The following is a 20876-nucleotide window of genomic DNA, read 5'->3' as shown; positions in this document are numbered from 1 at the left end:
ATGTCAAGAATCCCAATGCTCAGTCCCACGAAACTGGCCAGGCCTTCCTCTGGTGCACATTTGACAGTGTGTGCAGAAAACCCCTGAGACGGCCCCCCTACAGAGACCTGGGATACCAGCTTGTCTGTATGCGTGTCCACCATTTTTTCCATTTCCCCGTTGCCCCGGTCAGGTCAATCCCAAAGCCATGAAGGTCATAGCAAACCCCTCTTCTTTTCTTCATTTGTTTTTTTTTTCTTTCTTGTTTCCTGACCGTGGCAGTCACTGATGACAGCGACTTCATGATCATCACTTAATAGGGAAGGTGCTGGTTGAAGCCAAAAATGTGACAGCAGAAAAGCACCATTCATGAGGACATTAGTGCATGAGAATCCATGGAAAAATCTCTGTGCTCAGCCAGTTTTCCTCGTTAATAGTTTATAAGGTACATACGGTAAGAGGTTAAACATTCTGACTTAAAAATATAGTCATTACATCACATTATAGTAAAAGTTATTTAAAACATACGGGGTTGCTTATTTCTGGATTTTTTTTCATTTGATATTTTTAGACCATGGTTAAACATGACTAAAGTCTCAAAAAGTAAAATCACAGCTGAGCCTAGGGGGTACTACCACAACTCCATCTGGATGCTGGGACCTGTGCTCACATGTGTGGAGGAGGGATGCTCTGGCACCATCTTCGAGCCAAACTGCAGAGGATTCTACTCATTTTGTATTAAAGGCTACTTGAGCCTTGAGGAAGTACACCCACTTTTGTGTGAAGGTCGTTTGGCTTCATAAACATCTTGAGGGAACTTTAGAGGAGGCCACGCTAGGGTTCTGTCATCCATACTTTGAGGAACACTAACCTAGGAGAACAGGATCCTAGGCGGAAGAGAGAGCCCTGGTTCCAGTGTCTTACGGGAGGAGGAGAGTGAGAGGGCTGACACTGACTATCTCGGCAGTAAGATGTGCTTGACCGCCCATAACTAAAGACCACTTGTCCTTCATTCCCTGACCTAGTCTGTGCCCTCCCTGAAGTTTTAGAAGCAATAAATGGAGGCAGAAAAAAAAATTCTATTCTATGTGCTTATAAAAACGTTTGGATAAAGTGCTTTCTTGGGAAGCATAATTTGAAGAGGAGATCTGAGGGAGAGAGAACAGATAGCGGGAAGGTCTATTTTTAACTAACGCAGCCGCTTGAGGAAGGGGGTGCTGAGTGAACGACTTAAGCAAAATATGAGAGACATCCCAGTGAAATAGGAGGATGAGTCAGTGTGTTTTAAACACAACTGTCATTACAAAATATTTTTGATCATATTAGTAGGGGTTTCAAGGATTAATAAACAAAACGAGTGACTTTTTATGGGAGGAAACTTTGAGCCCACTAGCTCGAACTTCTGTCCAGTAAATAGGACACTGGGTGATTTGTATATAGCACCTTGTTCAAGTCTCCCTAAGGTCACACAAAGGCAGGGTTGTTCCTTTCATTTTAGTGCATGGGGAGACGAGCCCTAGGTTAGAAAAACTTCCCTAAAAGGAAACCAGCATTTGAAAATGCAAGACATCTGCTCATATTTTCCTCATGTATTTATGTGTAGAAGGGATATATATATATATATATATATATATACATATATATATATCTTATCAACAACCTATGTGGAATAGCTGCAAACGTGAGAGATTGGTGCCGACAATTGACAAGGACAATAGGCATGTTAAACTCGAATGCCTCTCATTCAAACAAGACACGTGGCTCCTCTCCCCTGACAAGCTCTGCCTTCTCATTGTAGAGAAAGCAATGATGCTGAACTTTTCTAAGTTTGATTTGGAACATGAGTGCTAATCCTGCATTATGCCCAAAGTTGCATGGAATGAGTAACTGGGCCGGGGGTGGGGGTGGAGCAGAGCCTATAAACCAAATGGATCGTTGGCTGTTTCTGCTGACAGAGGCAGGCTCCAAGTGGTCCCAGATCATGGCTAATATAGAGTAAATTGGAAGCGAGATGGTAGTGGAACATTTATTGAATTCTCATTTTTTTTTTGCCACAGAAATTTAGTTTGTTTAAAGTCACAGCATTTTTAAATCTACAGGGCGAAACAAAGCTTTTCTTTGTGAGAAAGCTGTCGTCCTCGTTTCTGCTTCTCAGAGCTGGTCAATCACTGAGCTCCTTTGAGTGATGGCAAAGTCAGAATTATGACTGCCTGATTTTACCCTTCACTGCACTTGTCAAAAAAATTAAATTAAAGATCATGCTTATGAATATAATGCATGAACTGCTGGACGGCATTCCGAAAGATAGACTGCCCCTTCCATCTAACCACTCACCAAACAGCATGTCATACAATACTCTAATATGCAAAGGAAATAATAGCGCCGAGAGGAAATTCTGCCTCTCAGGAAATATGAGGTACATGTTCAAGGACTCAGAAAAAATTATTTTAGTAAAAGTTAATAACTCGAATGCTAACAGAATATTCCAACTAATATGCCTTCTTACTTCCAAAAATGTTTCTACAAAGAATTTCACCGGACTGAAGAGACCATTCATATTTTAATGTGCAATACAGCGCTGATTTAGGATCACACAAGAGTGAGATTTCCTGAAAAGGGAGCATCCGTGCACACTTGCTGAATATGCCCTGCAGATGCAACTGCAGGACAGGGGTCACAACCATAGTGCAGCATGTAAAACTGTGATGGAGAGGTGGCAGCAGTCCAGGGATTTTTATAGATGGAAATCTGATTTTATAAATGTGTGCATATATAACATATGCATGATATATTATATATCATAATTCAAGCATACATATGTTTACACAAACATTTCCCTCTGCCAAGATAATTTCTTGGGTCAATTTACACACACACACACACACACACACACACACACACGCACACAAAGATAAACAAACCACAAACCATACTTATCTATGCATGTATACTAAGGATATTATGTGTATGTATACTAATAGGTAGGCATGCATTTATAATATAGTTGTATGTTTGTGCTATCTCTATTTTTTTTAAATAAATGTACCATGTAATTTCTGGAGGATTATTGGGTTCAGCTCAGCCTTCTGAACCTGTTGGGTTGGGGTGAAGTCCTGGTGTGTACATGTCATACATGTCACCCTGGTGATGCCAATGATGCAGATGAGGCCTGTTTGGGTCACGATGAACCGAAGATGTAAGGCATAGAGAGGCCATGATTGGGTCATGAGTATAGTGGGAAATTTTCCCATGTCAGCTTTAACGTTAAATATAGTCTATGCAATTACTCATGCATAAACATGAGCAAATAAAACTGTTCAGTCAGGCAAGGCCCTGGGTTCGGTCCCCAGCTCCGAAAAAAAAGAACCAAAAAAAAAAAAAACTGTTCAGTCAGATATGTCTTTAAAGTCCTCCTAAATAGGTATCTTCAGAAATTTCAGAAAGCCAGATGTAAATAAAGAAGCTCATAAACCGAATGTATAATTTCCCGTAGATGAAAGTCCAAGAAAATGCCAAAAAGAAAATGAAGAAGGAAATTATCATAAACATAACCATATAGAAGTAAAAGCCAAAGGAAGGCACAGGTAGTGAGACCTGGCACAGAAGTGGTCTCCCACATTGAAACCAAATCCAGAAGTGGACATGCGCAGTGAAACCAGACACAGATTACAGAAAGTGGTATGTTAAGACACTGTTCAGCTAAACATATTTGCAAATGAAATTAAAAAAAACAAAGCAGGGGGTACTATCATGAGAAATTAAGTGAACTAAACATCACATTGATAGGAATCATTAGAAAATTTTAAAAAAATGTAATAACAGACTTGAAAATTTACCCAGAAGGCATCTGAAAAAGAAGAGAGAGGAAAAAAGAAGTGTGTGAGTGTGTGTGGGGGGGCAAGTGAGAGTTGGGGGAGTGGGGAGAGTGGAGACAGTGGGGAGCACAACATTGTTAGAATTCAGAAAGTATTGAGAAATGATAGACAGCAGTAATAGGGTAATATTTCAATTATCTTGTGAGAAAAAAGTTAGGAGTTGGAATGAACAAACTTGTCATTAATCATGTGTGTGTGTGTGTATATATGTGTGTGTGTACATGTGTATATGTATGTAATGTATGTTTAATACATATTAATCATAATATAACAATATATTAAATTACTTATATTACTAAATATTAAGGGCATTAAATTACATTGATGTCAAAATATATTAATATAATTATACATTGTACATTTATTAATATAATATTAATATATCACATATTAAACAATTGTTAACATGTGTCAGCTTATGGGTGTATTACCAGATGCTATGAATTCAATTAGTGGTCCAAAACTGCCAATAATATTATTCATGGCATGATATTGCCATGTAGGCCTGAGCTGTCAGTCAAATAGTTTTGTTTTTGTAAAACCTTTTGTATTAAAAAGTTCAATTGTAAAGGTGTAGTCGGAAAGTGATTGTATTTACTAAAATACTTAAGCTCCATTTAAAGCTATATTGGCATTAACTTAAATTCCTCTTATACAAAACTCGTGCTGGGGTGCACAAACACACTTCAGCATTTAAAAGCACATCCTGTGTTTTCCAGAGGACCCAAGTTTGGGCCCCATGTGAGCACGTCTGGATGCTCACACTGCCTGTATCTCCATCTTCAGGAAGCCGACACTCCTGGCCTCCGTGGGTACTCAAACTCACAAGGAACAACCCCAAACAAGCAGATACGATTGTAAAAATATTAAAAATAATTTCCAAACTTTCGAGGGGGAGAGGGTTATGTCTGCTATGTCGTTTCCAAAGGAAAATACATGACATTAAGGGACTGCATGGACTTAGGTTTGTTTAAGAAATGTTTGTAGCTTGTGTTTAAGCAAGCAAGCCTGGTACAAAGAAACTTCTGAATTCTGAATCTAAATACAGTTATTATGATTAAACAGAGAACCCCGGTGAGTTTGTTTCCTTTGACCCTTTCAAAGGATGTGTGCTGATAACCACCTATCACCGTGGGTCTGGGAAGTCAAGCAGGGAACTAAGGGAAGAGAACTGATAAATAAAATGGCGGAAGTATTTGGAAGGAAGGTGGCGAGAGAGAGCACTAAGTGGGGAACTATCGCAAGCTTTAAGCCAGCAGCACACGGCAGAAATAAGGGCTGTGGCCTGTACTGCGATGTGCTCCCGAGCCAGGGAACAGTTCTCTGAATTATGAGGGGAATGAAATGTATGATCAGTGCTGTGTGGGTGCAGGTACATCCACCATTGTCAAAATAGACACGCCGATAGAAAAGAGACATATCGCGATCCATCAGCCCCCGCCTGTCTGATTCACTTCCTTTTCTCATCCTTTCTCTGGGATTTACTAATTTTATTTGCCTTCGAGGTTGTCGCAGGGCTAAAGCATAATCCCCATGTTTATAGAGTAACTAGTGTTTACATTTCGTCATGATAATGTCATCAGAATGTCCCTGGTAACAAGCATACTTAGATTATCTTCCTAAGTTAAGACTCAGAGCCAATTCTCAGATCATATATTTGGAGGGGGAAACTGTACTACTGAGTCATATTAGGATTAGGAGATGTCATTTCCTGAACAAAGCAACTTTATGAGGAAGTAAAAAAAGAATCTTTAAGGAGTCACAAGGAGTAGCTTGGGAGAATAAGTCACAGCATGTCTATATTTTATACTGACAATAGACTCCAGCTTTGGAAAGTCACCTTCAATGGAAACTGTGCATAGGTCGGCAACCATCTTGCAATGGGTAGCCTCTCCAGGAAAAAAACAAAACAACAACTGTAGTTTTGTCACTAACTCTGCAAAAGCTTGATCTTCAGAGACCACCTAGAAAATGACGAAGTTAAAATGAGAAGTATTCTCTCACGAGTCTCCTCCTCAGATACTGTCAAGGCTGGCAATCTGAGGCAAGGCTGAGCCACTGGCCTTCCTCAGGATTCTAAGTGTTCTGTAAATTGTTCTTTAGGGAGTGAAGACAGTGCTTAGCCTAGCACGTTTCTGACAGAGATGGTTACAAGGGTGACTATCATCACTAACAAAATGCTGACCTCTGCTAACATCTCCTCATTCTAGTCATTACCATTTGTAGGAAATGCTCATCCTCCAATCCTGGGACCACCCTCTGCTGTGCCCTTCCCATTTTTCTCTCTTTAGCGAACCTGGGAGAAGCGAGAGCCCCGGTTCACCTTGATCTCAACTTCACTTGCCAACAGAGAAGATCTGCCCCAAGATTTGGCCTATTCTGTTCTGCATGTATTGAGGTCATCAATTCAAAAGCGAAAGCCAGCATGGGAGACCAGTCTGGGGCAGCTTGGACAGATGCTTTCTGCTCTCTCTGCATTATGGATGAAGCCAGTATCCGGATCCCACCTTTCTTAGAGCTCTGCCTTCTCAGCTGGGTCTAACCTGTAGGAGGGTGAGAGCATGGCTATTATCTAACAGCTGGTTCTGAACACGTGCCAGGATGCTGCATGGTCATGGAGGTGTGCTCCTTCAGCTCTCTTTTCTAGCAAGAACTTGTAGCTCTGTTAGAAGCTGGCTGATGGCATCCTGTGGCCACACTTACGGATGCACGCTAGGGATCAGCATTTAGCTGATACCGATGTTCGCAGTGGTGATGGCACAATGGGAAAGCTAGAGGCCAGGCCCTCCTGCTTAGGGCCAGGCTCCTCTGATGTCAGCACTTGCTCCAAGCCATCCTAGATTTTCTCAAGCTGCAGGAAACTCTTCCTAGCTAATCCCCCTTCCTTCACTCTCTCCTTTCACCTGCTCATGCTCTGTCTCCCACTCCTCTCCTTTGTAATCTTCACAACCTTCCCTTTGATAAATACATGCTTCTACTTCCATAGGGGAGAAGAAGATTGTTCATGAAGATCCAAAGCGACAGCAATAATGTGACCAACTCTTCATTTCACTAAGAGGCGGAACTCCGGGTAAGCAGGTAGAAGACGAGTGTATTCTAACATTCAGAAGCCATGCATGAAAAACATACTCCATCCACCTTTCAGAGACAATTTGCATGACTGTATGCTGTGCTAGGTCTATTAAAAGCAGCATCATTTCTTCATAAACCTTAGCCCAGAAGGACTTGCCCATTCACTGGAAAATGCCCAGATACACTGGCCCGTAGAAAAATAGAAGCAAGATTTTTGCAGCATCTTGCTGAGGTTTGATTCTGGAATCCCTAAAAACGTGCTCATGACAAAAACAAAGGGTCCCAATAAGACCATAGCCACAGCCTTGGGCACCCTGTGTAGACACATAGTTTGAAAACACCTTGTTTTTAATACAATTCACACCATCTTACCTTATGGAAGTAGAAAATATGCCAGGCAGAGAATGTGCCTTTGTAAACCCTGTATTTTTCTTCTTCTTTAACACAATAAATCTGACTTCTCATACTCACAAAAGATACTGAACATATGACGAAAGCATAGCACGGTTATTCTGTGGCATTTTTAACCCTTAAGAATATCTAAGTTTGGAAGTATAGACTAATTTACATAGGAAAGGAAAGCTTGTCTTCAAGGCACAGAACCCACCTTCATTGGAGTCTTTCGAACTTTCCAGTTTCTTTGCTTTGCTCTTCTTATGGGGCGGAGAAAGGCCTTTAGGCTCTGGCCCTTCTGGAAGTACAAAGATTTATTAATTCTTATTTAAATATTTACCAGTAAGGTTCAGAACGTGTTAAAATTTAAAGATGTTTCTCCTTAGTAACCTCCCTCCAACACGCGTGTACACACACACACACACACACACACACACACACACAAACACACAAACCCTTAACTAAGCCTTAACTATAGATCCATCTGTCAATGTGGTTGAAATAAATTTTGGCAAGGAGCTCGGATTTTCCATCCTAGTACATAGACTTAAACTTAAGTGCCAATATTTTTTCTGTAGACATCATTAATGATTCGTACAAATGCCAAGCCATACACAAATGCTTTTTTTAAAAAATTGAATAAATTTCCATAGAAGTCCAAAGCATTCTGCTTCATATTTCATGGCTTAGCAGGTGCCATTAGGCCTTTCTGCTTGGTCCTCAAAAAGGGCAAAGGAAATACAATGTCACCTCATTTTCGAGGTGACAGAGACTTGAAAAGATACTGCTTCTAATTAATAGGCTTCTCTTGTAGTCTAGAATCTAAGCTGCTCTCTCATATGTCCCCAATTAAACTATTGTGTTTATCAACTTCCTCAATGTTTTCTTCGATCTACCCACAGGGCCTAGTAAAAGCTGAAGGGAGTTTGACAAAGCCTCTCTCAGTCCATCGGCATTGGTTAGACTGTTTGCCAGCTCTGAGCTACAGATTCAGCCTCCTCTTCCTCCGGAGCTCAGGGTTGGTGTTTTCTGCCTTCCTGGCCGCATGGTTTAGGTTTGGGGCTGGATGTCTTCTATGCCTCTCCCCTTCCATTTTCAACCTATGAACAACTCCTTCTGCACTCTAAGTCTAGATGCTCTGGCCTACGCCAGTGAGCTCCTCAATACTCTAGCTTCCTTTAACTCTCATCAATGGGGAACCCGAAAAAATCTCCTTTCTGGGATCCTGGTACTCTTATGGGGTGACTGGGGCCTCAACTAAGGTTAGAGTTGTTATCAGCTGACCTTCCTCCCAGGTCCCAGGTCCTTACTATTATTCAATGGAGGGCTTGGGGCTTAAATGCGATATGCTCCAAGTCCTAATGGTTTCTTTTCATTCACCCCATAGCAGGAATCTCAAACCTCAAAGCAGTCTGAATTACATATTATGTGCACAGACTTCTCTCTGTGGTACTCCATGTCTGATGGCATTGCATACTATCTAACAACCAGTTTAAACTAAAACCTAGGCATCGCTACCCAAACTTAGGCCCACCCTCTCCCCAAGTCAAGTAGTCATGTCGTCTCTGCTCTATCATGAATTGTGCTGTCACCCAAGTCAGCAGCAGCAGAGCCCGCTGCTTCTCAGTTCCTGTCTCTGGCCTTCTAATCTCCTCTTTTAAGAACTATGTGTTTGCTTCTCCACACAGTGAGCTTTTAAAACATAAATCAGACATGGGGCGCTCACCTGTTTGAAATCACTACCTAGGGTGACATTCTTGTCCACTTCTAGTGCCAAGCACAATGTGCCACGTGGCCCTACCGACATCTATAGTTTCATCTCTCATTTGCCTTTTATGGTTTCCCCTTATTTCTATTTTATATGCATGGGTGTCTTATATGCATGTATGTCTGTGCACTGCATGTGTGCAGTGTCCACAGGAGCGGTAGGGTTCCCTAGAACTGGAGTTACAGACAGCTGTGTGCTGCCAAGTGGGTGCTGAGAATTGAACCTGGGTCCTCTGGAAGAACAGCCAGTGTTCCTAACTACCCATCCATCTCTCCAGTCCCTCTTCATTTCATTTTAATTTTGAGCCACAGTTAGGCTATCTCCTGCCCCAGGATTTTTGCTGCTATCCCCCACTCCAGTATCTCAATCACATTTCTGCCTAGTTTGGGGTCCTTTTTTTCCAGACTACATTCAGCACTACCTCTGTCACCCCCACCTTGGAAAAGCTTTTCCTAATCACATAATGTAAGATCCTGTAAGGGAAGCTTTCAAAACCACATCACTTGTATCGGGAATCATTCCGCTCCTTTGTTTATGACGTTATTATACATTTGTACATTTTTGTATAAATTCATCCAACTCTAAATTCTGTGAGCAAAGGGCACTTTCCTTTCTGAATCCCTCCTGTATCCTTGGTGCTGAGCAGTGCAGTGAAAATTTCATTTTAGAGTGTATTTTATTTTCGCTTCACTGGTCCTTTCTTTAAGTCCAAGATATAATAGGTCTATGCCTAATTCTTATTCTCTTAGCAGCTGTTGACTCATTCCAGAGTTCTAAAATTATACTATGGAACTGCGTCTAACTCGTTTCTCCCTATTTCTCTCTCAATCATTAAGAAAGAAACAGAACAACAATTTACAAAACACCTTTGATAGATGAGCTATTAAAATTTTTGGCATCACAGTTTACAAAGGTTTGGGGCACGAGCTAGGTTTTATGTGGTCACAAGTCAGTCACAGCTGAGGTTATTATGGTGGCCAGGGTGAAAAATATTGCCAATGACTGCATTAGTGACTTTTGACTTCTATCACAGGTTGACAGGCATGCTGACCCTTTAGAACATTTCACCAAAACCAGAAATAAGGTCTTTTAAACAGCTCATTGCATACAAATATCCAGCCATGGAGTCACAAAATGGGCAGGGTGACATTGTGATCTCACCATTAGAAGATCTAGGCCACTGTACTCTGAAAAGTGCTTCTGTCCTGGGGGCCAGGCGAGAGTCTCCAGAGATGAAATACAACTTCAAATCAGGGTTTCTTACACAAAGGGTTTTGATACTCGTATTCCAAGTTTGTGATTTCCCACCTTAGTAGAAATTCTTATGGTCTAAGTGAGATTTTTCCAAAGACATCTCTTTGCCTACATTTAAATGTACGATAATAACCCCAGATATCAACATTTTCTATTATAAACTCCAGGTGTTTGGTGGACAGGGGAGCTTGCTGCAGATAAGGGCATGGGTGAAATTCATGAGTATTTGATCATTTCTGATGTCAACAGGGTGTTCAGATAAAAGTCACTGACAAACATGACCTCCGGGCAAAGGTTTCTACTTGAGACTCAGTATGGGAGTAACTCCCTCTTGTTCTGAAGGGAACTGAAGAAGCTGATTTTGTTTCTCTTTGAAAACAATGTCATTGGCTTTCTTGATTAGCACTATTTTAAGTTGCCATCTTCTGGCAAAGGCTGGACTCTGGACCCTAGGCATGAGGATCACTACCCTTATGGCTCCCTTTCCCTCCCCCAGGTAAGCAGTATCGTGACCATTGATGTAGCTAGAGCCCTGCTGGCTCAGATTGGTCCAAGTACAGAGTGTGTGGCCATGGAAGGACATTTGCCATGTCTGAATTATTGCTGATTAAAGAGCTAAAAAGAAATTCTACGTATTTAAGCCAGCTTCCTTCTTTCACCTCTTAAGTGCAGAATGTCACCTTGAAGACCTATCAACTTCATTTGACATGCTTATGCCTCCATTTGCTCCAAGGGTCTGGAGACCAGAGCAAAAAGTTATTCACATGCATTCTGGGGTAAGTCAAACTCAGATTCAAATTCTGGCTCTACAATTTAAGCGAGAACCATGTAAAGCCTCCAGAACAAAAGTTTTCTTTGCTTGCTGTTAGGTGAAATAAACTCATACACGTCCAGTGATCTGCACAGGTGAATGCCCCATTGAAATTTGGTGAGCTAAGAGGTATGCTAAGCCAAGGCCTGAGCCTGCTCATATCAATGGTGCTGTCTCCCCACCAATCTTGCATTGGTAGCTCTGAAATGTGCATAGCCGATATTATCCCACCTGAAGAATCATCAGGAGCTTCACATCAGAACTCAAGTCACCCACAGAGCCAATGGAGAAGCACTTCATTGCATTTAGACATAGTATCTGTTATTAGGTTGAGTAACTCAAGTAGCCCTTCAGTTGTGTTCTTAGTCATCTCTCTAGCTTTCTAACTTCTGTGCAAAGAGGTGATGCATGGCGGAGGGAAGGCAGAAGTGAATGGTTTTAGGAGAGAGCCTTGACTCATCTTACAGACTAACATACAAAGACTGTGAAATTAGGATAAAGTCAACCTGCATACCAATCTCCCATGGTTTCAACACCCAGACATTAGAAGATGGAAACTAGCTTCCCACATCCATTCTGTCTTGGCATCATGCATCATGGAGTCAGATTCATATCCAGATGCTGAGAGCAGAACTCCCTGGAAATCTGGGTGAACTGGAATCAGAAATAATAATACTCCAGATATCAAATGCTGATTCTAGCTTGTGGAGTCCTCCTTCCTTTCAATAATTTCTTTCAAATGAATCAATGATATGGACAGTTAGCTAACTGTGTACCTGTAGCACTTAGGAAAGTGATCCGTGGGGACATAAGGCTGGCTGAGAAGGGATAGTCCTATAGCCGAAAATCCTCCAAGGACACTTCATGGAAGGGAAAGCATGAGAATAACTAAGACTAACACTGGACTCATGCAATTTAGTCTAGAACAGATTTTTAGAAATAAGACAAACTACATGGGCATAAGGATTTAAGTTCCTGTCAAAAAAATTATCTTGGGTTTTACTTTTCACAAAAATCAAGGAGCATTCTTATCTTAGAGAATGCTTTATACTCTCCCAGGTATAGCTACTGGGACAATGTTTGACTACAAGTAGATGATTTGAGAATGTATCTCAGAAAGAATTAGAAAAGTATTACAGAGTCAAGGTAGGAAAAGGGAGACAGACAATTCTGCATATATTCACGAATAAGTCCTAGCACAGGCATCATAGGCTTGACTCTATTGGAGTCTTCTTGATGAGGGTATAGAATCAGGCTATTTAATATCCCAGTGATATAAATATTGCCAGTGAGATCTTAAATGCACTTGCTTAATGCAAACTGAAATGTGGATACCAAATATGCACAGGTGTTAAAACTTAGACACAGTATCTAACAGTAAATAGTAAAGTAATCTTTATTGATTACTTGTTAGAATAATAATGTTTTTGGATTATTGTGTTATATAAAATTTTACTAAAGTTAATTTCATTTGCGTATTTATTTTTTTAACACAAGTACTAGAAAATACAAAATTACATATGAAACTTTATTTTTATTGTACTGTACTAACTACAGCATAGCCTAGAACCTGTTTCAGATATGTCTTAGGGGTGTGTGTGTGTGTGCGTGTGTGTGTGCGTGTGTGTGTGTGTGTGGTGTTTCTGGGGATTGAATCAAAGTCCTTGCACAAGGACTCTCATTGAGCTATACTCCCTCCACAGGAATTCTGGGAAATCAACCCTTATGCCATCATTGGTTGGAGAGCTACTTAGAGAAAGTAACTCATCAGTATATTGGGTTTTTCTTCATGAATATAGAAAAACACTCAGCTGGGGGCCATAAACGCTATCATTAGAAAGTTTCCATTCAGAGCCAAGAATGGGTGCTAAGGGAACATAGGTAGGGTGCCAGGAGCTGCTCCTACAGCCTCTCCTGGTCCTTCCATTCCTGCTTGGAACTTTCAGATCCTTCATCCACGTTTCATATTAGCTGAGCACATTGCCTTTGTGGAGTGAAGGGAATCTTATAAATCAAACATATCTAGACTAGAGAAGAATAGGAAAGAAGTTGGTTCTTGCTCCAGTGAGCTTTTAAGAAGGGAGCATTTGCTATTTCTCTAGGCAGTGAGTGGGTCACCACAAGTGGGACAGAATTAAACAAATGCAGAGAACGTCCATTTTAATCACTCTCAGTCAATGAGATCCTTGACAAGAGAATTTGAAACTCTGTTAAATGGAGCTTCTTAAACTAAGATTATCAGTACAGGATACTCTAGCATCAAATTGCAGGACACTCAAGACTAAAATCTTCCCGATATCCGTTTTAAAATTTGAAAGCTGGCCCAGTTTCATGGCAAGAGCATTGTGACTATTGAAATGGAGAATACGGTCCTCTTAATCATATAATTAGATCCAGGAATGAGAAAAAGACAACAGAAAGTAACAGCATAGTTTAGCTTTATAGAGAGCTAAGCACTGTGAACAGCATTTAAGGTCCATTATCTCATTGAACCTTCTAAGTGAAACAATATGGTGAGGATTATTGCCCCAGAAGTGAACCATGAATATGGTGGAAAGACACTCAAAGTTAGCAAATGGTGTAGCTCGAACTGCATTCAAGTCTGTTAATCCATGACTCATTACTTAAGGACACACTGAATGCCTCCCTTAGGCCAGAACTTAAACTTTTAACCAACAGGTTCCCTTGTGATCCTGGTCTTTCTCGAATGGTTGGGATATAACTTAATAATGAGAACGGTAAGTGCTATGTGATATTCATCAAAGATAGCCACAGGAACAATTAAGGTCTCACGAGCTATAAAGAAACATAGCCATCTAGATTGGAGGAAGTGATGCTATGCTATTTGTAAACCTTGATCTCTCGGAGGTGAATCATCTCCCTTGCTCATTGGCACTCCTTTAAGGTAAAATCGGCTTCCTACCATGTGGAAATGCCTTCTAGATTTTCTAGATCTCTTCGACTATACAACTTCAGAAATTGTACACACACACACACACACACACACACACACACACACACACACACACACACACACGGAGCTTCTGTATCAGTTCGTGAAGTTAGGTTCCTATTCTGATATCCTTCACGATGAATGATGAATCGTGACTGAGACATTTGAGATGAGATAAATATTTCCTTAAACATTTCTCTAAAAAGAAAAGAGAGGGAAATTGCCTGCAATAAGGTTTCAGCTCATAGGTGGGGTCAGCCATTATCTGGGCAAGTAGATAAGAATTTTTGGAATCCCCCCAGCCCCTAACAGTTTGAGGTCCAGAGTTTACAGAATTGGATGAGTAAACCTCCTTTGCTCTGGAGTTCCTCAGCCTCAGCTGACCACCATAACAAACGCTTGACTTGAAAACAATGATGTGGTGAAGGGTTCTTTACAAATTGACTAGTTGTGATACAACAAAATGTCTGTCTCTCTTTCTTCCTTCCTTCCTTCCTTCCTTCCTTCCTCCCTTCCTTTCTTCCTTTCTAATTTCATTTCTTTTCTCTGGCAAGAACCTCAAAGTTGGTACTCAAACAGTAACTATATTTGCCTAAAGGTTACAGTGGCTGCCTCCCTATTTTATGATGTTGAAGAAACATTTAAATTTTTCTATTTTCTTTATCTTATTCTTTCTTTAAACATTATAGAGTTTGAATAAATATAACCGTTCCCCACTTATCCCAAGCAAGGAAATTACAATCTTATTACCTGCCTCTTCCTTCATGTCAGCATCTGCTGCTCCTTCATTGTTATCATCTGTTGGAAAAGGAAAGATAAAGACTCGTATCAAAGTATGAAACAGCAGAACTTTCCAATCTGACGCCTCAAATGACGAAAGAAATGCAAAAGGACAGCAGAAAGCAGTACTAGAGCAGGCATTTGTTCTGGATCACCATGTGGAGCTTGAGGAAGGTGTACCCTTCCAGCAGAACCTAACGTCGGGGGTTTCATTCCTGTTTATGACAACATATAAGCACCACAATTTCTTTTATTTATACAAACTATGCGTGGTCACATTGGTTATTTCAACTCTTTGAAAGTGGTACCCATGAACTTTAAATCCCATGCATCTACACTCATGGACAGTGTGTGTGCCGAGCTGTGTCGGCATAGCAGACACACTGGTATTTGTTTCTCCACATTGTGCTGGGAGAAGCGCTGCTCTGTGGTAAAGGCAGACCTCTGCCACTTGCTCCCACAAACCCTACTAGGGGTCTCCTTTCTATGTAATTCAATCCTCTTTTTTAAAAATTCTTTTCTTTTATTGGATATTTTTTTAATTTACATTTCCAATGTTATCCCCTTTCCCTGTTTCCCCTTCAGAAGCCCCCCCATTCCATCCCCCTCCCCACTGCCTCCTTGAGGGTGCTCTGTCACCCACCCATCCAATCCCTCACATCTCCCTGCCCTGGCATTCCCCTACACTGGGGCATCCAGCCTTCGGAGGACTAAAGGCTTCTCTTCCCATTGATGCCTGACAAGGCCAACCTCTGCTACATATGTGGCTAGAGACCATGGGTCACTCCATGTGTACTCTTTGGTTGGTGGCTTAGTCCATGCCTTTCTCTAAGTTCTTCATTGGGGACCCCATTCTCAGTCCAATGGTTAGCTACCAGCATCTGCTTTTATATTTGTCAGGCTCTGGCCAAGCTTCTCAGGAGATAGTTATACCAGGCTCCTGTCAGCCTGCACCTCTTGGCATCCCCAATAGTGACTGGGTTTGGTGAGTACATGAGGTATGGATTCCCCATGTTTGGCAGTCTCTGGATGGCCTTTCCTTCAGTCTCTGCTCTACACTTTGTCTCTGTGTTTCCTCCTATAAGTATTTTGTTCCCCCTTCTAAGAAGTACTGACGCACCCAAACTTTTCTCTTTTCTTCTTCTTGAACTTCATGTGGTCTATAAATTATATCTTGGGTATTTCAAGCTTTTATGTTACTATCCAATTATCATTGAGTACATATCATTTGTGTTCTTTTGTGATTGGGTTACCTCACTCAGGATGATATTTTCTAGTTCCATCCATTTGCCTAAGAATTTCATGAACTCATTGTTTTTAATATCTGAGTAGTATTCCATTGTGTAGATGTACCACATTTCCCGTATCCATTCTTCTGTTGAGGAGCATGTGGGTTCTTTCCAGCTTCTGGCTATTATAAATAAGGCTGCTATGAACATAGTGACGCATGTGTCTTTGTGGTATGTTGGAACATCTTTTGGGTATATGCCCAGGAGTGGTATAGCTGAGTCCTCGGGTAGCACTATGTCCAATTTTCTGAGTAGCTGCTAGACTGATTTCCACAGTGGTTGTACCAGCTTGCAATCCCACAAACAATGGAGGAGTGTTCCTCTTTCTCCACATCCTTGCCAGCATCTGTTGGCACCTGATTTTTTTTTATCTTAGTCATTCTGACTGGTGTGAGGTGGAATCTCAGTGTGGTTTTGATTTACGTTTCTCTGCTGACTAAGGATGTTGAACATTTCTTTAGGTGCTTCACAGCTATTTGACATTACTCAGTTAAGAATTCTTTGTTTAGCTCAGTACCGCCTTTTTAATAGGGTTATTTGATTCTCTGGAGTCTAACTTCTTGAGTTCTTTGTACATATTGGATATTAGGCCTCTATCAGATGTAGGATTGGTAAAGATCTTTTCCCAATCTGTTGGTTGTCGCTTTGTCCTATTGACTGTGTCCGTTTTCTTACAGAACCTTTACAATTTTATGAGGTCCCATTTGTTGATTCTTGATCTTAGAGCTTAAGCCATTGGTGTTCTGTTCAGGAAATCTTCCCGTGTGCCAGTGATTTCCCAGAATAATGCCTTCTAAATGGACAAAGATGTACTATGATGACATACTTGCTGGGTTACTCTCATTCCCTTTCCTCTTTCTCCTGTACCCTGTCTTTTCCCTCCTCCCTCCCCCCCCCCCCCCCCCCTCCTCTCTCTCTCTCTCTCTCTCTCTCTCTCTCTCTCTGTGTGTGTGTGTCTTTCTGTGTTTCTGTGTGTTGCGAATGGTCTTCCTATGAAACTTAGGCTGTAATAATGTCAAGTAAAAATAATTCTCTGAATCTTCCTGCTTCAGTTCCATATCACCCTAACCGGTTGCACTTTATCCTTTGAACTTCCGGCCTGCTATGTCTCTCCTTGAATGTTCCTTACATCTTTTACCTTATTTTTAATGTGTGCTATCCTTTATGTGTTGAGTCTTATTTCCAAAGTCATGACTGATGCGAAAGATTACATCACCAAAATGGATCTCCGATGAATGAGATCCATTGCCTTAGGAAGAGGTCAAGGTGAGACCCATTCCCTGCTCTTCCATTAACGAATGGCAAGAAGGTACTCTCTGTAAGGAACATGGGCTCTAGCAGGCACTACAAATGAACTTCTGGCATGTGGGAAATAAATTTCTGTTTTATAAGCCTCCCCATTTATGTGTGATATTTTCTTACAGCAGCCCAGATACTAAATGCGAATCAATGCCTGCATGGTTGTTTCCCCTGCTCACTTTACTGTACTCCATTCTAATAATTCCTTTGCATTGTGTGTTTTGGAGGTTTCCCAATTGTTCCCTTCTGTTTTCTTCCTCTGACACACTTCCCATTCACATGTGGCTGCCAGCCCAATTGTAACACAGTTCTACTCTGGTCTACAGCCCCTGTGCAAAGAGCAAAACCGGGCTCTTCCCTCTGATACTTAAGGTTAATAAAATCTTGTTCCAAGCAGCTTCCCTACCCTGTGTCATTTACGTTATCACCTAGACAGATGGCAACACTCAACGACTTTCTGTTTCCTCAAGGTATTATTGGTGTTAGTCTATTTTATGTTGCTATAACAAAATACTTGAAGTGGGTCCTTTACAGATACAGGAAGTTTATTTAGCACAGTTTTGGAGGATAAAAGTATAAGATAGTAAGGCCCCATCTGTTCAGGTCTCTGTTGAGCACCATTGGCTATATTATGGCAGATGGCATTACAAAATAAGCATACGCACACGTTAAGAGTTCTTAAGATAGTAAGAAAAGACACAGTTCTCTTTCTCTATCCTATAGGTTTAGAACCTGAGTACTAACCCAGTCCTGTGAGGACCACACTAATATCTTCCTATGGTAGCTCTCACATTATCTCTAAATGGCCTAGAATTTCAGACTTTTGGAGGATAAACCATAGTATTTTCCTTTAGTTTCCTATATCTGCTTCATTCCTGCTAATGAAACTCTCTCTCTCTCTCTCCCTCCCTCCCTCCCCTCCCCTCTCTCCCTCCCCCTCTCTCCCCTCCCTCTCCTCCCCTCTCTCTCTCCCCTCCCTCCTCCTCCTCCCTCCCCCCCCCCTCTCTCTCTTCATCTATGTGCCTCAATGCTAAGTTTGCATTTTCTGATGCAGGTTTCTCCGAAATAGGCAAGAGGCACCTGAATCAGAAACCATGTCTATAAAAGCTTTCCAGACCATCTATTTGATGCAAGTTTGAATTAACTGTATTTTTTTCATGGATCTTAGTTTTACTGTCTTAGGAAAATATGCTTTAAAGACATTTGGACTCAGGTCTGCCTACTATCTCTTCAGCCCACTCATTTATTAGGTACGTACTCTTGGAAATGTTGCCTATTCTTCCTGGTTTGAGTTTCCTTAGTCACAGTGAGTGATGAAAACAACCCCTATTATACAGACTTGTTCTGAGGACTGAGTTAGGCGATGCCATGCAGAATTCTAGAACAGGTCTTGAAACATTATCAAGTGCTAAAGTGTTATTTGCATAAAATGTCATGATCCAGCACTTGTAAATGGATCTGCCTTCCAAATGCCCACCTCATGGACACTATGTGGATGAAAGCAAAGGATGAGGTCCTTTGTTTTTTCTTGGTACCCAGTGACATTTATTTTTATGTAGTAGAAAAGATAAAGACATTTCCACTAAATAGACAAACCACAAACAACCATTCAATGTTGGGAGAGTGACAGAAAACAATACAATCCTCAGTTTCTTCATCTGAAAAGGAGGGGCAGTAATGGAGACAGCCTTCCTAGAAACGGGGATGTGTGCACAGCTAGCACAGAATAAGCTTTCGAAGCTATTAATGATTTGGTAGTAGGACACTAGTGTTCTGCTTCTGCTCCTTTGGTAACTATTTATTACGCACTACAGCATACAAGAAGCATAGTCGTTCTTGCAGACAGAGGTTGAAAATCCCTTTCTTTACAGGAATCACAGAGCAGGTCATGAAAGCAGGCCTTTGGCAGCAGAGCGTGAACACACCGCTGTAGGTGAGCAGAGGTTCGATCACACACAGAGAAGGGACAGAAAAGCCAGAGGGAACCCACAGAAGTTTTCCAGAGGAGGTAAAGGGTCACCTAAAGAGTATGCTGAGGGTCACTGGCGATAAAGGGAGGAGGCAGTTGGTTACCAGAAAAGGTAGTTTCTTGGCTACACACCCTTGTTCACTGACACTTTGAAACACATGCGAGCTTGGCATCTGCTATGTGAGCCCTTTGCCTATGAGTTTTCTTTGCTTTCTAGGGATGGCTCAAGAAATTCTCTATAACTAATACAACCCAGTATCTCAAGTTCATCCACAAACACACCAAGCTTGTTCCCCATGATTTCCATAAGGCTCCTTTCCTCATTCAACTTGAGACCTAGAGGTAGAGTGTAAGTGGCTTAGAATTTAACCTATTGACTTTCTTTCCTTCCCAGTGCCAGCTCAATGCCTCTCAGGTTTTGACACTGTTTTTTCTCTGCCTTTGAATTCAAACTGAAATATTGGCTCTTGCTTTGTTTTAAGCCTACAAATACTCAGACTAGACCAGCGGAACTCAACCTTCCTAATGCTGCTACTTTTTAATATACTTCCTCTTGTTGTTGTGACCCATAGCTATAAAATTATTTCATTGTTACTTTAGAACTGTAATGTTGCTCCTGTAATGAATCAAAATTGTAAATATCTGATATGCAGGATATCTGATACGTCACCCCCCACAAAGGGGTCATGATACCCCAGGTTGCAAACTGCTGGACTAGATCCCTACCATTAGCCTGCTGGTTCTCAGGCACAAGCCTCAGAGGGGAGCTGCGCTAAATGTTCTTTGGGATTGTTTTCCTGCCTAAAGATCTGGGGACTTGTCAACCTCCATAATTGTATAGTCCATTCCTTATAATAACTGTTTTCCATATGTGCTTGCACAAGGTGTGTTCATCTGTCTATGGAGAAACCCTAAGAAAAGGTTTTTAAAAAGGAAATAAAAAGTCTGACCAATATACCAACCTTTAAGTTTATGATGAAAACCAGAACAGCTAAATAACTTCAGGCAGAACTATGCGCTGAGTTCTGAAGATAGCTTTTTTTCTTTATGACAGGAACTCACTATGGTATTATACGAAACGTTCCTTGATATTTTGGTATTTGAGTTAAGATAAGAAGAAGACTTTTGGTCTGGAAAGTACCTGATATGGCTTCATATTAATTAAATTGAAGTTACTTCAACATTATTTCATACAGTGTGTTTGTTCACTCATATTTACCTATATTTCTAGCAGGGCTTCTTTTCCTGACTGTACCAGGAAGCCGAATGACATTATATAAAAGCAGATGATCGCCTCTGGAGATAGGGAGTCATGGCACTCCAAATTTGAACATAGTTAGGGGACTGATGGAGTGTGGGCACAGAGCTCCTGTCCTTTATGCAGTTCTTCAAGCTTCATACGTCTTTGTTAGAGGACAAAAATGCAATAAAAGG

The 20876-nt window shown here is 41.1% G+C and overlaps 1 protein-coding gene across 1 annotated transcript in view; it reads right to left on the bottom strand.

Moving 5' to 3' along the window:
- Macrod2 (mono-ADP ribosylhydrolase 2) overlaps positions 1-20876 on the bottom strand; it is a 2209545-nt gene that overhangs the window by 161260 nt on the left and 2027409 nt on the right. Inside the window, exons 12-13 of the mRNA XM_032902613.1 lie at positions 14856-14903; positions 7534-7617 (exon numbers count right to left, since the gene is read on the bottom strand). Coding sequence (XP_032758504.1) covers positions 7534-7617; positions 14856-14903 — 132 coding nt within the window. The remainder of the gene's footprint in view (positions 1-7533; positions 7618-14855; positions 14904-20876) is intronic.

Source organism: Rattus rattus, chromosome 5, assembly GCF_011064425.1.
Source record: "Rattus rattus isolate New Zealand chromosome 5, Rrattus_CSIRO_v1, whole genome shotgun sequence".
Taxonomy (NCBI): Eukaryota; Metazoa; Chordata; class Mammalia; order Rodentia; family Muridae; genus Rattus; species Rattus rattus.
The sequence above is the reverse complement of the archived record's forward strand: the minus strand, read 5'-3'. Positions and strand labels throughout refer to the sequence as shown.